This window comes from Tympanuchus pallidicinctus, unplaced genomic scaffold (assembly GCF_026119805.1).
Source record: "Tympanuchus pallidicinctus isolate F22 unplaced genomic scaffold, pur_lepc_1.0 scaffold3, whole genome shotgun sequence".
Classification (NCBI taxonomy): Eukaryota; Metazoa; Chordata; class Aves; order Galliformes; family Phasianidae; genus Tympanuchus; species Tympanuchus pallidicinctus.
This window is the reverse complement of record NW_026294747.1, coordinates 44,039,247-44,057,872: the sequence shown is the minus strand read 5'-3', so window position 1 is coordinate 44,057,872 and position 18,626 is coordinate 44,039,247. Positions and strand designations below refer to the sequence as shown.

General features: G+C 38.0%; 1 protein-coding gene across 2 annotated transcripts; it reads right to left on the bottom strand.

Annotated features, from left to right (window-relative positions):
* Positions 1-2,335: 2,335 nt before the first annotated feature.
* Positions 2,336-18,626, bottom strand: GOLGA5 (golgin A5). 2 transcript variants are annotated; one of them, XM_052694438.1, is made up of 13 exons: positions 18,561-18,626; positions 17,250-17,859; positions 14,664-14,885; positions 13,380-13,599; positions 12,713-12,836; positions 11,690-11,893; positions 10,394-10,564; positions 9,622-9,750; positions 7,670-7,768; positions 6,420-6,645; positions 5,446-5,551; positions 5,181-5,244; positions 2,336-3,664 (listed from the first exon to the last, which is right to left on the bottom strand). In XM_052694438.1, exons 2-13 carry the CDS (start codon positions 17,809-17,811, stop codon positions 3,584-3,586), a joined length of 2,208 nt encoding a protein of 735 aa, XP_052550398.1. In that variant the 5' UTR covers positions 17,812-17,859; positions 18,561-18,626; the 3' UTR covers positions 2,336-3,583. The 2 variants fall into 2 exon arrangements, with proteins under 2 accessions (XP_052550398.1, XP_052550397.1); XM_052694437.1 differs by having other exon boundaries at positions 18,467-18,606.

Below are 18,626 nucleotides of genomic sequence, written 5' to 3'. Positions count from 1 at the left end.
TGAGATCTGACCTGCCAGAATTCTAATCACATCATTAACAGAGCTTGTAATTCACAAACCCAGCAGCTTTGTTTTTCATCCAATTTGAGAAAGTGTCTCTATGCTCCCAGCCCAAGGGTTTTCCTCACTTTCATTCACTTGGATCTGTCCAACAGACTGTGGTTTCCCACCTTCCTTGAGCTGCCTGTAGCATTGTATGTGCTCTCTGAAAAGCTGACTAGCTTGCACTCACTTCTTGATGCATAAGTATTTATTTCAAGCAACATTGGCAGGAAGCAAGTTTAGATAGGGAGAGCCCCAAAGATTCTTTGCAGAAGCCAGTGGAAGGTCTATTTCCATCAGAAGCCCAACTCCAGGCCCTTCCAAGATACAGATTAAATTGACGAGTGCACATGTGAAGGAAATTATATCTAAGAGGATCAGCTATGTGAGTGCACATAGATGCTTGTTACTATCATTGACAGAGAGCTGCTGGAGAGGGTCCAGAGGAGGGCCACGAAGATGATCAGGGGATGGGAGCACCTCCCCCAAGAGGACAGGCTGAGGGAGCTGGGCTTGTTCAGCCTGAAGAAAAGAAGGCTGTGGGGTGACCTCATTGCAGCCTTTCAGTGCCTAAAGGGAGCCTACAAAAAGGACGGGAATCAACTCTTTGAAAGGGTTGATAACTGCAGGATCAAGGGGAAATGGTTTTAAATTGAGCAACGGAAGATTTAGGTTGGATGTCAGGGGAAAGTTCTTTACAGAGAGATGGTGAGATGCTGGAACAGGCTGCCCAGAGAGGTTGTGGATGCCCAGTCCTTGGAGGTGTTCAAGGCCAGACTGGATGGGGCCCTGGGCAGCCTGGTCTAGTATTAAATGGGGAGGTTGATGGCCCTGCATGTGGCAGGGGGGTTGGAGATTCATGATCCTTGAGGTCCCTTCCAACCCTGGCCATTCTGTGATCATGCAGGTAATTTTGTGAGATGCTATTTATCTGTTATCATTTCTACTTTGGTGATACCTGTCAGCCTTCTTCCAAGTCAAGGATTTCTAAATACAGGACACAGGCCAAGGTGACAATGCAGAGGAAAACCACTGACATTCTAAATAATCCTCAGTATTTGCAAATAGTTATTCATTAAAATTGCCTTTTATGGCTAAATACCCAGCAGCACATTCACTGCAAACTGCAACTGACCAGCAAAGAAGGGAGGCAAAGAAATGCAATATAAAGTAACATCTATTTCATTGTTACTGATCAGAAATGAGTAAATTAGTGACTGTGCAAGTCACCAATTCCCCCCTTGTTACCTGCAGTCAGTAAATTCACTTCCGTTCTGCAGGGTCTCAGTAACACGGGTGACCTAATACAGCAATCCAAGTGCAGGGATCAGGTCTATGAAGTCACGGTGGGTTAAGCGCACCATAACATGATAGCCCCTAGATAAGGCTCGGTGCTTGGGATATCCTTCCATCACTTAAGATGTAGGCTAACAGAAGTTCCTTGTTCATGCCAAAGCCATCTGTTGAGGCAGGCAGCCTCCTGACACCATTAGGAATGGCTGCTGGCTGCCGGCCTTATACCACCTCTGACCCAGTGCCCCAGCACAGCCGGCAAGTGACATGGGGACAGGCCTTAATCCCAGGCAGGAAATGCATCTTAACCTCTGACTTAAAACCTTGCGCTTATATACAGGTAGGATCCATTACAGGATCTTGTATATTCTTATACTGCACCATGTGTAGCTCATTAAAAGAAATTACGGGGGAAAAAAACACTATTTAAAAGAAAGCACCAAGGAGTAGTCCTCTGTGTTTCTTGCGTAACTCTGAAGCAGGTAACCCTATTGTAAAAGCTTTTCATACTTCTCTGTGATTTACACAGAGCTGTGAAGGTGTTTACTTACAGAAGCACAGCTTTTAGTGGCACAGCTGAGTGTGTTTTCTCATCCTGTGTAATCCCCCACACTGAGCAGCCTCCTGTATGGAATTTTGACCATCACCTGCCAACTGCCAGCTTTCTCACAAGGTGGGAACATCCTGATTCAGTTTGATTGGTCAAATCACACCTCTTGAAAAGCAAAACATAATGGGGTACCACCCTCGAAGTGCTACGCTCCTCTTTCACAAGTAGGAAAAAAAAGTGGCAAAGACTGCTGTATGTGATTTTTGAAGGAGGAAAACAAACCCACAAATATCTACATACGCAGAAAAAGGTTTTACAAATGTCTGTCCTCGACTTCCTCCTATAGCAACTGCTCTTCCCTGTGTCCAAGAGTGCCTCTTGCATCAGAACTGAAAAGAGGCAGCAGGGATTGAAAAAAGCACAGCAAATATCACAGAGGGTAGGGACACCTTTTGTGAAAATTCTCTTTTATTATTTAACCCACCAAAACATTCCAGCTTCCCTGCAGGCCCTGAATCAGGCATTTTTCCACTGTAACATTTCCATAGGAGACAGCATGACAAGCTCTGTGTACAGGACCAAGGCTTAGCACGCTCAAGTCATGTGAGAGCTGAACTATACTCATCAGTGACAAATTCTCATCAGTGACATCCTCACATTACTCAGCTTTGAGCACCACACAAAAAAATGACCTTGTATTGTCGTACTACTAGTTAAGGATGCCACTGGCTAATGACAGAACAGTAGCTTTGGATTGATCTTATGGGTTTTACAATAAGGATTTGATGAGGTGCGTTTATTATCACATTTGGAAGCGTTTAGACATGATAATTTTTTGACATAATACAAAAATCACAGAAATAGTTTAATTTAGGTATCTAAAGTTACAGAAAATAAATATTTCAGTGAATATAAGATCTTATTAAGACATAGAATAAGAGGTATACAAGAAAATGTAGTTAAAATACAGAGATCCCAAGTGGGAAAGGAAACACCGTTTTTCTTGAAGAATTTGGACCTTCCTTCTTCAAATCACCATTTGTCTCTCTCTGATAAAGCTCCACTACAACATTTAAATAGGCAGCCCCACCAGTCAGCTGACAGGAATTCACCTGTTGCACTAAAAGTACAAAGCTAAGAAGAATGTATAATGTTTTATTTTTCAATGTATTTACAAAAAGATATTGCACGGATCCAGGCATTTTTTTCAGTTTAACAAATTAAGGAAAAGCCTATTTACAAAGTTAAAAACAGAAGTGCAAAATAAGACTGAAAGAAACCCAGAAAGAATAAAGTTTATTTAATTGCTAAGTACAGTCTGCTATCTGACCATAGCCCACATCCTGCATTACCTAAATTAGTTGTACCTTGTTTATCTGTAACTTCAGAAGTCCTCGCATTTCTTATAGATGCAAGCTAATCTTTTACACTAACCATGAGAAGGTTTATGTAAAATGTAAAGGCTAAACTTAGCTTAACTTAATATCTTTATTTCACCAGCAAAGAGATGCTCTTTTAGGTAAATTGGTAAAGCTACATAGCATTATACATGTATTTAAAAAGTAGTGATAAATCAGGCATGATGGTTTTCAATCTTTGTAAACACCATAAGGAAGTTTGCCAGCATATCTGGACTGATTATCCTAAGTACACCGTCAGTCCAAGTTACATGAGCACAGCACACGGTGGTGTCTCAGCCTATCTGCCACTGGGGCTATCGTGATGCATTTCTGGGGTGTAAGTAAGCAGAACAATCATGACCCAAAGATGAAGCAATGCCTGGGAAAACAGAAAGAATTAACTTAGCACACACTGTTGTTGTTTATGGCAATGTAAGTCTGTCAGTGTAAGTGAAAAAAAAAATTGTATGAAAAATATTTAAGCAAAATATTTCTACTATTTTTACTTCTAATAACTAATTCTTATATGCTTAATGAAATGCTGAGTCAGATTCTGAAGAAGCCATTCACAGAAAGCTAAATTAGATTTTACACAAACAGCAAAAGCAAGTGCACAGAATCCAGGCTTCTTTATGCTCTCTACCTTCTTTCCATCCATGCATACCTTGCAGAAGCTCCAGCTGTTCTCCTTGATACCCAGCCCAGCCCACAGACACCACATTACATCACCTGTCCAGTGATAAGCTGATACTCCTGTGCCACCTGGCTGACACCAGACAGAGTAAAACTCTGAGTTCTACTTTCCTTCTCCCTACCCAAACATGATGTTTACTAACATTTTTACAAACACTGCAGAAATGTTAATCATCATTTGAACTTCACTGGAATTACACAGAATACATTTTGCTGGGGTGCAACAAAAGAGATAAGTGACAATACCTATGGTAAATATCCTTAAAAAATAATAACCAAAACCTGAGCATTAAAATTACAGCAATCATAACAAAAATTCCAGTTGAAAAAGGGCCAATATATGGCTCCTGTTCAACGTTATTGAGTAGCTCAGGCAGTAAAATTCTTCAGTATCTCAGTACAAAGCATTTTATTCACATATTCTGAAGTCTAAGTCACGAGTAGGAAGAAAGGGAAAAGTCAGGAATTAAACAGCCCTGTTCCTTCCAGTACTTCACAGGCTGGAAGAAGAAATTGCAGGGGAACCTTGTCATTTCCTTTACTTACATGCATCTCTCTGCCTTACTGAAATAGTGACAGCTGTTCTTAGAGGCTGTTCAGAAAAATCGTTGTGTGTTCTCAAGCAACTTATTCCCTCTCCTTTCAAAGACTCAATAAACATTTTCAGTCAGGGCAGACTGCATTCTACCTTGCTACAGTTCATTTCAACTAACAGACATCTACCCTCTAGTGGTAAAGGAAGGGATCTCATTTCCATAATTTTTTTGTTTTCTCAATTTTTATCACCTACTCTGTTAAGATTCTATTATTTGAATTTTAGCAAAAATAAGTCAATTTTTTCAGCTACTCGAGTAGCATGATTGTTAATTACTGCACAAAAGTAGAGGGCCAAATATTAAGAAAACCCATTAAAAAAGTCAATTTTCCAACATCAGTGCATGCAGGTCACAGAACTATTTTCCATTCTCACTTTGCTTTAAACATTCTTTTAAAAGGTAGTTACATAACTGTCCTTCAGAGTTCTATACTAAGAATTCATGAGAAAAACTGAGAACTAGCAAGCAACATAATTCCAAAATACTGTTTTGTATATACTATTTAGTCTACAAAAAAAAAATTGTTAATTACACGTACATTTAATTTGTACTTCGTAAACTGGCAAAAGAAGACTTGAATTATATTCTTAAAGAAATCTTGCTTACCATATATATTATTACAAATATTCTTGCTATAGGATACCTCCTTAAAAAGATTCCCAGCCGAATGCTACACAAGAGAAAAACAAAATACGCAAGTCAGCACTAAGCAGCAAGTTCTTCTTCCTCTCATTCTAATTAATCACAAACTCAAACATCTGTTTCAGACCTGAATTTTACTTCATATATTCATGAGTGAGAAAATTCAGAATGCAGACTATTAAAAATCTCTTCCTAAACCAGAAGATGCATTTTCTTGTCATGCTCTTACCTAAATTGATCTATGCTACTAGCAGCCTTGCGAACTCTCCCATACATTCCTGCTACGTTGGTATCCACATCACTGAAAAGGACAGGAACATTACGCATACGAGCACCTATTTGAAGGGAAGAAACAAAAAGAGACTCATTACTGTAAAATCACTTCTAGTTGTAGTCTAAGTAAAAAGTAAATTACAGCTCATAACAAACATACAGAAAAAACAAAAATTGCAAATTCACCTGATTGCTATTTTGAAGTGTGTTGTAAGGGAAGGATTCTTGATAAACTTACAGTTGATTTAAGCATCAATTCAACTTAGTACATTCAAAAATTTACTTTAGTTAATTGAATGGACATCTTGGTATTGAATTCTAGTAAGTAATGAGTTCTTTTATTAAGTGTAAAATAATGGGTTTGATAATCATCTTTTCTCCATTTACTTGCATTTCTCATACAGTAAAACTGACAGTATTTCTGATACTAACTTGTATACTCCAAATATTTACATATTATTTACACTTTTAATACGCATCAACTTTATTAAAATAAGATTCTCAGACTGCTACCTTTGTGCAACTAAAAACAAGCCAAAAGGAAAATTCTGTTCAACACTCAAAAGGAAGTGTACTGTTCACATTCACCTCCCAAAACTTTTTTACAAGACAGCAAATACTGTCTGCTTCTAACATCGTTTGAACCAAATAAAACAGATTTATTTCCACCTTGACAGGATTTGTAAATAAGATTGCTCTAATAGTGCCACAATATTAAGAATTAAACTGGTTTCATTAAGGTTACTTATCATTCACAAAGAGGAGCTTTTATTCAACTGTTTTTGATACAGCTGCTGAAAGCTATAAGCACCATGTTTTCAGACTCCTCTTTTTCCTTTATGAAGTCAGATCTTCAGAGAAAAGTATTAAGAAATACAGAAACCTGCATTGCAGAGAGAAAATTTTTAAATGTTATAATTCCTTATTTACCTTCAGTACCATCAATTCCTGCCATGTTAATGGAAGGCCCATTACTACTACTGCCGTGGAAAGCCTTCAGCTGATGCTCAAGCCGTTCCAGTTGATAGACAAGTGAGTTTTTCTCTGTGCTCAGGCTCTCTAACATGGTCTGCTTCTGAATCAGTGTTTCTGTCAGCTGATGAAGGCGATTTTCTAATTCAGTTTGACTACTACTACTTAGAGCTTTGTTTGTGAGCTAAAAAACAAAGGAAAAATTAGAACGTGTTCAAAATCTGACCAATGTGACATATTACAAAAGTGGTACGCTCACAAAATCTAAACCCCAGAAACAAGCTATCACATTTGCAGGACTTCTATGGGATAATAATATCCAAACCATCACCAGTGAATGTAATGAAGAAGAAACTCAATTACAACGGTTGTTAAAACAAGACTTTTCATGTGAAAAACAAGAAAGCTGTTTAAAAACGTATGCGTATGTTTTCCACTTCTAGTGCTATGAACATAAGTTTTATCATAAAAATTAATGCCATGTCTCAGAACTGAGTTTAAATGCATGACAATCACAACAATCAATCTCCTCTTACTTCCAACTTCACAATGTGAGCATGTAAAATATTTTCCAAGTGAGGAAGGAAATGCTCAGTACAAACAAGGAGTGTCTGCCCAAGGAGGCTGCTAAGGACTGACACTATCAGAATGTTCCAAAAGGGATTAGTTAAGAAAAACAGTTCCATAAACGTACTTACAGAACTTAGGGTCTCTAATTCACCTAAGAAAACCACAGATGCTGAAAGAGCGCAAATGAGCAAAGACAGTGTCAGGCTCACACTGCCACTATTCAAGACAAAAACCTATCTGCTGGATACATGGCTAACTAGTCTGAAGGACATCTTATGTTTCTATGCACAATTAAAAGAATCTCTGAAGAAACAGTCATGATCAAACACCAATGGCGTTGTTTAGTTTCCAGGATGAAGCACACAGCAGGTCTAGTTACACACTAGTTGCACACAGCAGGATCCCAGGTTACTCTCTGAAGACAAAAGCATGTGTAATCATAAGATTAGACTATTTACTGTTACATGGTTCCTTTCCTGTGCTCTCCACACTTAAAATTCTACTTTGCATAGCAAACAAGCATATGCTAACTCAATAGCAGTTCCTATGTGTATTTCGTATAGTTTAAGCAAATTAATAATTTTCAGCACTGTTTTCATAAGAGAATGTAGTACCTATTTTTTATACAAATACAGCACCTGATTTCTGAGCTTCTGAATTTCTTCCTCTCTGTCTTTTATTCTGCTTTGCAAAGTATTCTTTGTTCGATATAATTCTTCCTCGGTGTAACGGAGTTCCTATGACGTACATCACAATCAAAGATCTTGTTCTCATACTTACGTAAGTACTTTGAAAGACATTCTCTTATTTCAAGTTACACATTAGAGTAAGTAACACAGGATAATCAGATATAAACTAACATTTAATATAATCCAGAAGCGTCTGGCTAGCACTGGGGAAAAATAAGAGAGCAGAGTATGAAGACAGAACCTAGAAGATCATAAAATCCTTCTGTGAAGACTGACTTCACATAAATACTACCCAGATCAGTTTACTAATACTGATACAGTTCCACTGGGAACATGATTTGTTTTGTTGTCCTCATATTCTCCCTGTTTATTATATTGCTATCTTTAAATAATACTGTGTAACTTAAAGAATTAGGGATACCAGGGGGAGGGGAGAGACATCTCTGTTCCTAAAAGGAGCCCATCAATCATAAAATTAAAATAAAGTGGGTATCTTCCAATTTTAAAAAATCTTGGCATATTTCTCTTTAGCTTTGTGAATGTCACAGACCTTCCTTAAACTTTTAAGATAAATTAGCATAACAGAAGGAAAAGGAAAAGCAATATTAACAAGAGACAACTTACTGAACAGCAAAACTAACAGTGAGTTTTCTTACTCCCACGATTTAGTGGCTATGTTAACTCCTATTGAAAGACCTACCATACTTATCTTTTAAATTACAACTGCCTTCAAATCACTGTGCCACTTCAGCTAACAGCTGCTACAGAAGACAGCTGATGATACTTTTCCTTTAAGTCATCAGATACACAATAAATAACCTCTCATTTTCCAGTGTCAGCCTCAGAAACTTTACAGCAACTAACAGCAATTCTCCAGTAGAACAGGACACTGTTGCATTAAGTACTGTTGCAAACAATTACTTTGAAAGCACACATATTCATATGTCATCAAAAGAAATATCATTTTCTGTAGCAACCAGTAATGGTTTGTTTTGTTGTTTTGTGGTTGTTTTTTTTTTTTTTTTTTTTCTTAAAAAAAAAGGCTTCACTTCACTTCTTCTATACATAACATTAAATTAAAATATACCCCTCAGAAGGGCAGGAGTAATGTGATATAATTCACCATCTGCTTTGATATAGCCATCAACTATCTATCAAAAACAGACATCAACTTCTGCCTTTTAATTAGTTCAAGCTGCTAGCATCTAATTCAAATGTAATTTCTGAAAGGACAGATAATCCTACAAGATAACTTGTTCCTAGCAAATACAGTACACTCACCTGCTTTCCTCATTAATACTCTTACATGAGCTTTTTTATTTTTAAAGGACATCTTAATAGGCTGCAAAACATTGGTCCAATCTACCTAACATTCTGTTTGTTAACACAAAACACAAGAGTGAAGTTTTTTCTCCTCTTTCTAGCACAGAACAGCTTAAAAAGATGATACAACCTGACAAAATTCACTGCTACTATCTCATTAACAATTTGTCTTATACAGCAGCTTGGAATCTTACATAGAATTTGATCAGAGCAAATACAATTGTAACCTTTATTATTAAGTTTATTGACATAAATGCATTTATTACCACATTCCTGTTGCTAGATTGTTCCCCTGTTAAATAAAATTTAAGATCATTATCCATTTTGTTCACTCTCTAGGGTCTTGTTTATTCTTTAAAAAAAAAAAAAAGCTGAGATCTGTATTTAATCAGGATTACTGCTTAGTACTGGTTGCACTTCGGCCTTATGACATTCACAGAAATTTGGGAAATTTCCTTGGACTTCTAGAAGAAAAAACCCTCAAATACCACATAACCTACTCTCTCATTAAGCCAAATGCTTCGCTGAAGACAACGTTGGCCTAAAATAAGACCCATCAGCTTTCAAGCATTCTTTACCTGCTTCTGCCGTTCTAGTTCAGCTTCCGCCTCCTGCTTGGCCATTTTATGAGCTGCTATTTGCTCTTGTAGGTCTTGAAGCTGTTCTCTCACTGACTCAGCCTCACTTACCTGCTGAGTCTCCATATCCTGAAATGAACAGAAATGTTACTATTTCACTAGCATTCAAACAGTTCTGCAATCTGTCATAGATGACTACAGAAACTGTTGCTTCTCCAATACTGATTCCAAGAAAAATGAGGGTAAATTAAAGACAACTGCTCATTTTATACACAATATTTTTATTACAATATCAACGAGATAAATGCAATTTGTAAACATGAGAAGCCTTCAAGTGATCTCTTTTTCCCTTCTGCTGTCTGGATGCTAAAACTGTGCAAACCCGGCACAGCTGCTGGGTTGAGCCAATTATGCCACAGCTGACTCAGATTACAGTTGCTTCAAGGATTAGTAGCAGCTCTTGCAGAAAAGGATATAGGCAAAAATCTACAGAAGTAACCAGGCTTGTTTAGAAAGAATTACTTGTTTCAAAATGAGTGCATAGCAGAGTGGGAAAAGAAAATGGTAACTCTAATACTCCTCCCCCCACCAGGAGAGAAAATACGAGAAGAAAATGGTTCTCTATAAGCATTTACCCCACAGCTGAGCAAAAGCTGGCTTGGCTTCAATACTTGTTCAAATAAATATTAGAAGTGACAGCCCTAAAGCATGCAAAAAAACAGTCTTTTGTGCATGGCTAACTACATGTGGGTGTGCACATAGCCATAGCTACCTGCAGCTCCGTTCTCATCTGCTGTATTTGTCCCATTAGCTTTTGTATTTCTTCTCTTTGAGTGTCACGCTCGTGCCTCAGCTCCTCTAGTTCCATTGTGCTTGCTGTCTGGCTATCCAGACCTTCAATACCAGAGCCTTCTTTTAGGCTGTTTATCAGCTTTTCTTTAGACTGAAATAATAAATCAAAATGTTATTGACAGCACTATTTCACAAGTGCTCAAACAAAACCCATTAAAAAATTGCTCTAAATTTCCTATGTAGACTTACAGTAAAAGAACTGCTTTATCTGTTCTTTCAGACAAGTTAAAAATAACTCTACACATTTTTAAATGGAAAATGCTTCCCTACTAATAATTCCTCTGATTTGCCACATGTCACAAGACGGGATGTACTGAAAGTCTGTGTTATCAGAGGAAGAGTAGAACTTTACTCTTCAGAATTGTGTGGAATGTTAAACATGTCACAGATAAAAATTCTGCCTTTCCAGCTAATGTAAGAGAGAATACAGACACTGAAAACAAAGATTTAGTCCATCCTTTCTCCTGTCAACAAAGCCAAATAAAAACCCAGATCAGCAATATCTCTTCTGGGAAACAGAATAAACTTTTTTTTTTTTTTTTTTAAACAAAGTTAACCTAACATTAGCTTGAAACTGATTTCTGATCTCATGCTTCTTGCATTCATCAACATGATTCAAGTCATGTCCTTGGTCATCAGACAAGACTGATTTATTCTAAACAGGTAAGGTTTGCTTACTCTTACAAATAAAACTCATATTGGTACCCTTAATAACTTAAGTAGTAGATAACTGCACAGAATATGCAATTTTGCCATTGCTTATATAATCACATACAGCTTTTCAGAACACAAAAATATCTTCTTCAGTTTACACAAGCATCCACTATGCTTCAGACTCAAGCAGAATATAGCAATTTTCTTGGCACGAGAACATGAGTGCAGATAAACTGTAGGTTACATTTGTAACCATCTGCTTAAGATCAGACTCTGGGATGGAGAATACAATGACAGATGTTAGAAACTAAGTGCAGTGGTTCACTTGGATTTTTGTTCAGGACCTGAACTTCCATTTCATTATTTAACTCAATCTGTCAACGAAAATTTTAGGAGGTACAAAATGCAGACTAGTAACTGTTCCAAATAGGTATCATTATGGATTTACCCCAAAATATATTACAGATCACATGGAAAAAAATAGATTAAATCACTTGAAGAACAACATCCTGTAAAAATCAAGCATACAAATGAAACTGAATGCCTTTAAGTAAATGCTTACTTGGAGTATGCGAGTAGCTTTTTGTTTATAGTCTGCCAGTTCCTGTTTTGCAGATTCTAGCTGGTTTTTAGTTATTTTCACTTGCTGCTGAAGCTCATCAGCTCGCTTTTTCTCATCTAAATACTTTCTTTCTGCAACCGTTACCCCTTCTGCCAAATTATGACGTTCTGCTTCCATTTTACTCAGACGCGCTGCGAACTCATTCTATTAGCAATAAAGAAACAATATTTTCTGTTTAAATACAATCACAACGTTAACCTAGAAATAAAAAAAGAGTGGATTTAAAAGCAACTACATTTGAAATAACACTTCATACGGATGGCGTCCAACTTGCATATGCATTAGTGCTGTGTGGAAAGAAATTGTGCTAGCTTAAAGAAGTACTAAATGAGTACTCAGTAAAAATATGCATTTCTTTGCCACCAGAAGTACATCTTTCTGTTTACATATGTTTGGTAAACAAAAAGCAAGCTATCCTTCAACAAAAAAAAAAAATAAACCAATCATAAAGGTGCTTTAGTTTAAAGAAGCAAAACAAACAAACAAAAAAAAAAAACAGTAAGGGTTTTCACAGATGTTATTATACATAATAAAGGCCAAGCTAAATGGAGAACGCATGAAGTCTCTAGCAATATTAGCTTTCACATTCACTACAGAAGTGACCACCCAGTCTAACATTCTTAAGATTACACATTAAAGTTGTAGGTGCAGGTGGGGAACAATACAGCATGGAAAATCAAATTGACTGCTGATTTAAAATATGTTTTCACATAAAAGATAGAGTGGAAAAAAATTTCCTTTTCAGCATCGATTCTCATCGATTAAGATTTAATCATAAAGCTTTCAAAATAACATTTAAGAAGTAAACTAGCATCACAGGGATACTTAGTGTAGCAGAAGGCACACCTTTCCAAGTGCTTAGTACCCTGAACAGGAACTAGTCAAGGGGAAAAGAGAGCAGTTAGAACCTCACAGATTTGATCTCACAAGCAGTCAAACTCCTCCTTAGTCTTCCCATCTAACCTGCATTTGTTTGTAACTTTCTTGCTCTCGCTTCAGTGTGGAGTCTGCATCACGCAGCCTATCCTGAAGAGTTTGAAGGGCTTGATTTTGCAAACTGCTCCCTTCACTGTGGTCTTGTATTATTCTGAAAGAGTGATATACATATTAATTGAAATTAAAAATCCAGTATGATTTTAAGGCAGAAATATGACTACCTTTAGCAACAGCCTTGAAAATGTACCCAGTAAATTAGTGAACATGGCTTGCTAATAACTCCTGCAGTCCCACTGTGGAGTATCCAATTTCAGATTCATGTCCCAGTAAAGATGGGATGTCCGAGATGTAAAGACAAAAAAGTCTTTACATCTGAGAATAAGCAAGTGTATTTTTCAAGATAGAAACATTTCTTCAGATCTTAAGCTTCGAGCCTCTGACAAAAACATAAATATATTGTATACAATTTGTTTCAATAACCAGGTGATAATTGCTCTTATTCATTTGCCCAGTTTCTACTGCCAGCTGTGAGGTAATGAGCTCAGAGCAAACTTCAACGTTCGTATTTCGAATTTTGATACCATCTCCCCCAATTGGTTCATTCATTTTTATCCTTAAAGACACTAAACTATCCACCCTGAATTTTCAACCTTACTGCTATTTTTGCAAAGTGGTGAAGTCTGAAATTAAGTACCGCGATTTCTCACTCCGCAATGCTTCCAAAGCTTCTGTCCGGGAACTTAAGAGCTGATCAGCTTCTTGCAAGCGTACTTTGAGCACAGCTAGCTGGGAATCCTTGGCACCAACAGCTTCTGTCAGATCATCAACTTGAGCTCGAAGCTCTCTGACCATCCTGTCATTCTTTGAATGGTCAACATTCCACTTCTCCACTCTTTCCCGGGATTTGTTGAGTTCTGCAATGTAAAACATTTTAAGTTTTTAAAAACAGATCATGAGAAGGTTTTTGAAGTGTTCAGGATGTGCATGCTACACTTCCTCAAGTTAAAAATCAAATACAACCAAGATGAAGCAACACTGAAACATTATGAGCTATCAAAAAGTAACAAATACCAGACTTTGGCTGTCAGATCATGACATACAAAAAAAAAAAAAAAAAGAAAAAGAAAAAAAAAAATCACATGATCTCAAAGCACATTTTCATTCTGCTTTGCAGCTGACAATCTCTCTTAATCCTTGCAATGAACTACTGCTGAACAGCCCTGTGTGAGCAAACCTTTAGAAACCTCTGCAGATAGCATCTAATTCAACACTACATAACAATAAGATCAAACTAAGTAACAGCACACAAATACAGTGTTAAAATGATACCTGGATATTTACCCAGACTTTGTTCTCAATCAAAGTTCACATGCTAAACTTCAATGGAGAATAAATTCTGCAGCTTAAACAGTTACTTTAAAAAAAGAAAAAAAGACACAGTCCCTCAGCTGTGTGCCTAACTGAAGTAGTTTGCCAGGTATTTTATTATTTGCTTTTATATTCACATCTGTCATATTTCATTTCATTTAGCTTTGAAAAAAAAAAAAAAAAAAAAAAGCTAATATAGTCATACAAAAACATCAATCTGAGATTTTTACCATCAATTAGCTGCAGACAGAAAGCAGGCAGATTTCAAGCACTTAAAGGCAGTCACTCATAACTATTTTGCAAGAAACTTTAAAAGGCAGAAAAAAATATTTTAACACTTAGTATTTGCTAGTTTTAAGATGTAAGCTTTGGAACTAACTCAACTACACCACCTTCATCAATATGTATGTTATTATTGTAGTTGAACAAGACTTCCAGTTTCCCTCAGCTCACCATTTTCAAAACCAGGAATCATTTTGCTTAAGTCACGCATGCAAATTTATCTAGGAAAACTATTATAAATATAAAACTCTAGCATAGAAACAGCATTGCTTCCCAGTTTACCAGTATTTTCAAAGTATGTTACAGTTTAGTTTCCAAACTACAATACCTTCTTGTGTTTCTTTGGATCTCTGAATTAATGAAGCCATTTCTTGATTTAAAGATTGCACTTCATTTCGTAGCAGCTGATTCTCCAGACGAAGGTTGGACAGCTCGTGTGATTTTACATCATCATTAGCTGAAAGGCCAGGATTAATTACTGCACTTAGTGATGAATCCTTCGTGCCATCCACTTGGGTTGCCTGTCCAGAATCTGAGCTGTCTGGAGTTTCTGTACAGAGACATGCAAGTTAGAACTGATCGAACCATTTGTAGGTCTGTATCAGTGGTTGAATGCACTTAATCTAATTAAAAAACAAACAAACAAAACAGCTTATATTAGAATATAACATAATTTTGATGTCAAATCTAAATATGCAATTCAGCCACACAAGCTGTATGTTTCAGCTACCTTTATGTGAAAGACTTTTAAGAATCTTCAGTTGAAACATCATCTTACTGATGATTTTGCATCGATAACAACTCTCAAAACACACTTTTAAAATTCACTTTTAAAAAGCAATTTAGGAATTTCTGATGTAGTCTGAACAGAACTCACTTGCAGGGAAGGGGGAACCTGCAGGCCTTCCTCAGCACACACACAGTACTGGATTACTGCTCTGAAAGTAATGCAGCCACTCTAGCAGTGTTGATTGCTACGTGCAGACAGCTGGAAGATTTGCACCAGTATTGACAGAAAGCAACACAGCACACAGTGAACAACCAAGCAAACAACGCAAAATCATTCCTTCTGAATTCAATGTGCCCCAGATCGACAACTGTTGAAAATCCATGGGGACACATTACAGCAAATTCAATGCCAGACTTCAGTTCAGCTGTCAAAACACCATTTTCTTTGCTCTGTGATTATCAACCAATCTGCTCCACCTTCTTAGTTGCCACTGCAACAGGTCTCATGTGGCAGAGCTCATCAAGGAGATGGGGCAGACTGGGAATTCCTAACAGCGTACCAACAAGTAACTGCAGTGACTGAAAAATTTATTTCATGTTTTCTCAAGTCCCTTTGCTATTTAAAGATTTTTAAGAAGTATTACCTCCTTTCTTTTAATTCATTTACTTTGAAATTATCAGACAATCTATCTTCATTCCTTTGTCTGGAAAACTCAAAAGTCCAATGAAGCTAATAAGGCAAAAAAGTAGCCACTTACAGCAGACAGTGGATTGCATCCAAGGCAATGTACATACTGTAACATTAATTACTTTTGTCTGTAAATAACGAACCATAATTTATTTCAACAGTTTTTATATAGGACATTAAAATGACTGATATATACAATTGACTTCAAAACTAGTGTGCTCAAACTCTACATATTAATCATGTGTTTTCCCAGCAGCTCCAAGATGCAAACTCCACTGAAAAATCTTCAGAAAAAAATTCAACGTACCACACTGAGCAAAATAACTATGTTCCCCGAGTATCAATTATCAAGATACAATATTGCCATATAGCTAACTTTAACATATTTGACTTACTGGTGTCAATTGTTACTGAAAAGTTACACACCCAGAAAAACAAAAACTTAGATCTCTGGAAATGACCCCTTTTTATCTGTAAAACTTTTCAACATATTTAATGCAGTTAAGTCTTTTACAGTGAGGGTAGTGAGGCACTAGAATAGGTTGCCCAGAGACGTGATGGATGACTTGTCCCTGGATATTTTCAAGATCAGGCTGGACCAAGCTCTGAACCACTTGATCTAGCTGTGGATGTCTCTATTCATTGCAGGTGAGTTGGATTAGATGACCCTTAAAGGTACCTCCCAACTCCATGGATTCTGATTCTGTAAGTCAAAAACCGGCACAGTGCTTTACATGCACAAAGTACTGAACAAACAATACTCCAGCTATACTATTAGGAATACAACTATTTGCTTCAATTTTATAGAAGAAATAGCATTATTGGAAAGACTATAGACTGGGGAGCCAGATAGAGAATGAAAGTTTCTAAGAGTTTCATTCTCCTTAGTAGACACTTGAGTTTTTAACCACTTGGCCTGGAAACTACTTCAGGTATCTGCAGCAATGCACTTCTTCTGGCAAAAACTAAGTTCTCTATCTCACTTTCTCATGCCTGTAGCTCAAAAGAAGCATGCCTATTTTCCCACTGTCCAAGCCAAGCAAGTTTGACAGCTTGCTCATCTTCCATGGCAGAGCAGAAAGAAGCTCACATTATATCAGGTAGGGCATTGGGTAACAGCCAGAACCATTTACCAGCTATAGTGAAACTCACTTGCTCACGTATGTGCCATCACAACAGGCAACAACCCCAAGCAAGGGAACAAATGCAGCAGTGCCAGAACCCATACTTTCAAGTGGGGATGCATGGGTGCTGATGTAGCATCAGGCCACAACTCAGGCAGGATGAGGTGAGCAGTAGCAATGAAGCAAAGAACACAAAGGGTTTCAGTGTCAAGTTACATAACCTGCCAAATTACTATAGTATCTAAGATTCTTCACAAATGTGACACACTGCTGCCACTAGATCTTTCATGAAGTAACAAAAAAAACCTTTACCTAGCCTTACACTAGACATAAAAGGGTTTAAAATATATTAAATTCAATAATATTAAACTACCATTGCTTTTGCTCCTGACAGAATTATCTTCAGTAGTCACTGCACTCTGTGTACTAGAAGATACAGAACTAATGTTTGAAGTCCGAGAATGATTTTGAACAGGTGCCTTGCTCTTCTCTTTTTTAGAGTCCATCCTTGCATTAGGCTCTTTCTCAGAACTGTTGAGAAAATCAAACAGCAACTCATCATCAGGTTCAGACTTTTTTCTCCTCACAAAATGTGAAGAAGCTCTGGATGTGGAAACATTTTCTACTGAAGAAGCAACTTCTGAATTTGTTCTACGTGCTGGTTTAACATTTGCTGTTCCTGCTAAGATTGTAGCCTTTTGGTTTTTAATGTTATCAGCTGCTGAGGAGATGTAGGCTGCTTTGGATGAAGTCTGATATTTCAGTTCTCTGGCATGCTGGGACAATTCAGAATATTCATTGGCAGAGTCCAAATTCTTGCTATCAAAAACTGCGTTGCTTGCTGCGTCTTTTTTGTTCAGAGCTGATGCAGCCCCTTGATCAACTCTGTTGAGAAGATCCTCTGCCTTTCCAGCCAAATCAGCAAGCCAAGACATGATAAATGTCTGATGGTTAACTCTGCATCAAAATTTCAGGAACATATGCTGCAAAAGAGAACAATTGAAAATCAGACAGGCATTGAGAAGACAAGATGTGTGGGTTATTGAAAAACTGCTGCATTCATTTATTACTGCTGTAACTACATTAACACTTCTGTCCTACCAGCTTTGTATTTCAAATATAAATATACATAAGCACATGGCTTTGCCATCAAACCATATCTGCTCCTAGCATCAGCACCTGCTGATCCAGCCTGTCAGTGCAGCACTAACAAAAAATAAAGTCTGACAACAACCAAACCCAGGTGGAGAAGGAAAACGTGTCAACAAACATATTACAGAAACAGATGCACGAGGCAAACATCCCTCAGACTGCTGACCCGCAGATTCCATCAGCCAGGTCAGAGGGAGGCACATCCCCAGAACAAACCGCTGCCCTGAGGTGCCCCGGTGATAGAGACACCTCCCCGGCACTCAGAGCCTACGACAGGGTACCTTCACCACGGACAGGCCTGCAGGAAGCGGGCAGCACAGCGGCCGTGAGGAGAAACCGAGCTGGCCGACCCCGCCCGGGCCCACAGCCCCGCCAGGCCCCTTCTCCCACCCGGCGACCCTCAGGAGCGGCGGAGGCCTCAGCACAGCCCGGCCTCACCTCCTCACAGCGCGAGGAACCCCCAGCCCGAGCAGAGAAGCGAGAGGAGGCCGGCATGCAGGACACAGCAAAACCCCGGCCTGGCGCTGCCCACCTTCCGGCAGACGTGGCCACCTTCCGGGCCGCGGCGCGCGCATGCGCAGAAGGCTACGGGAGAGGC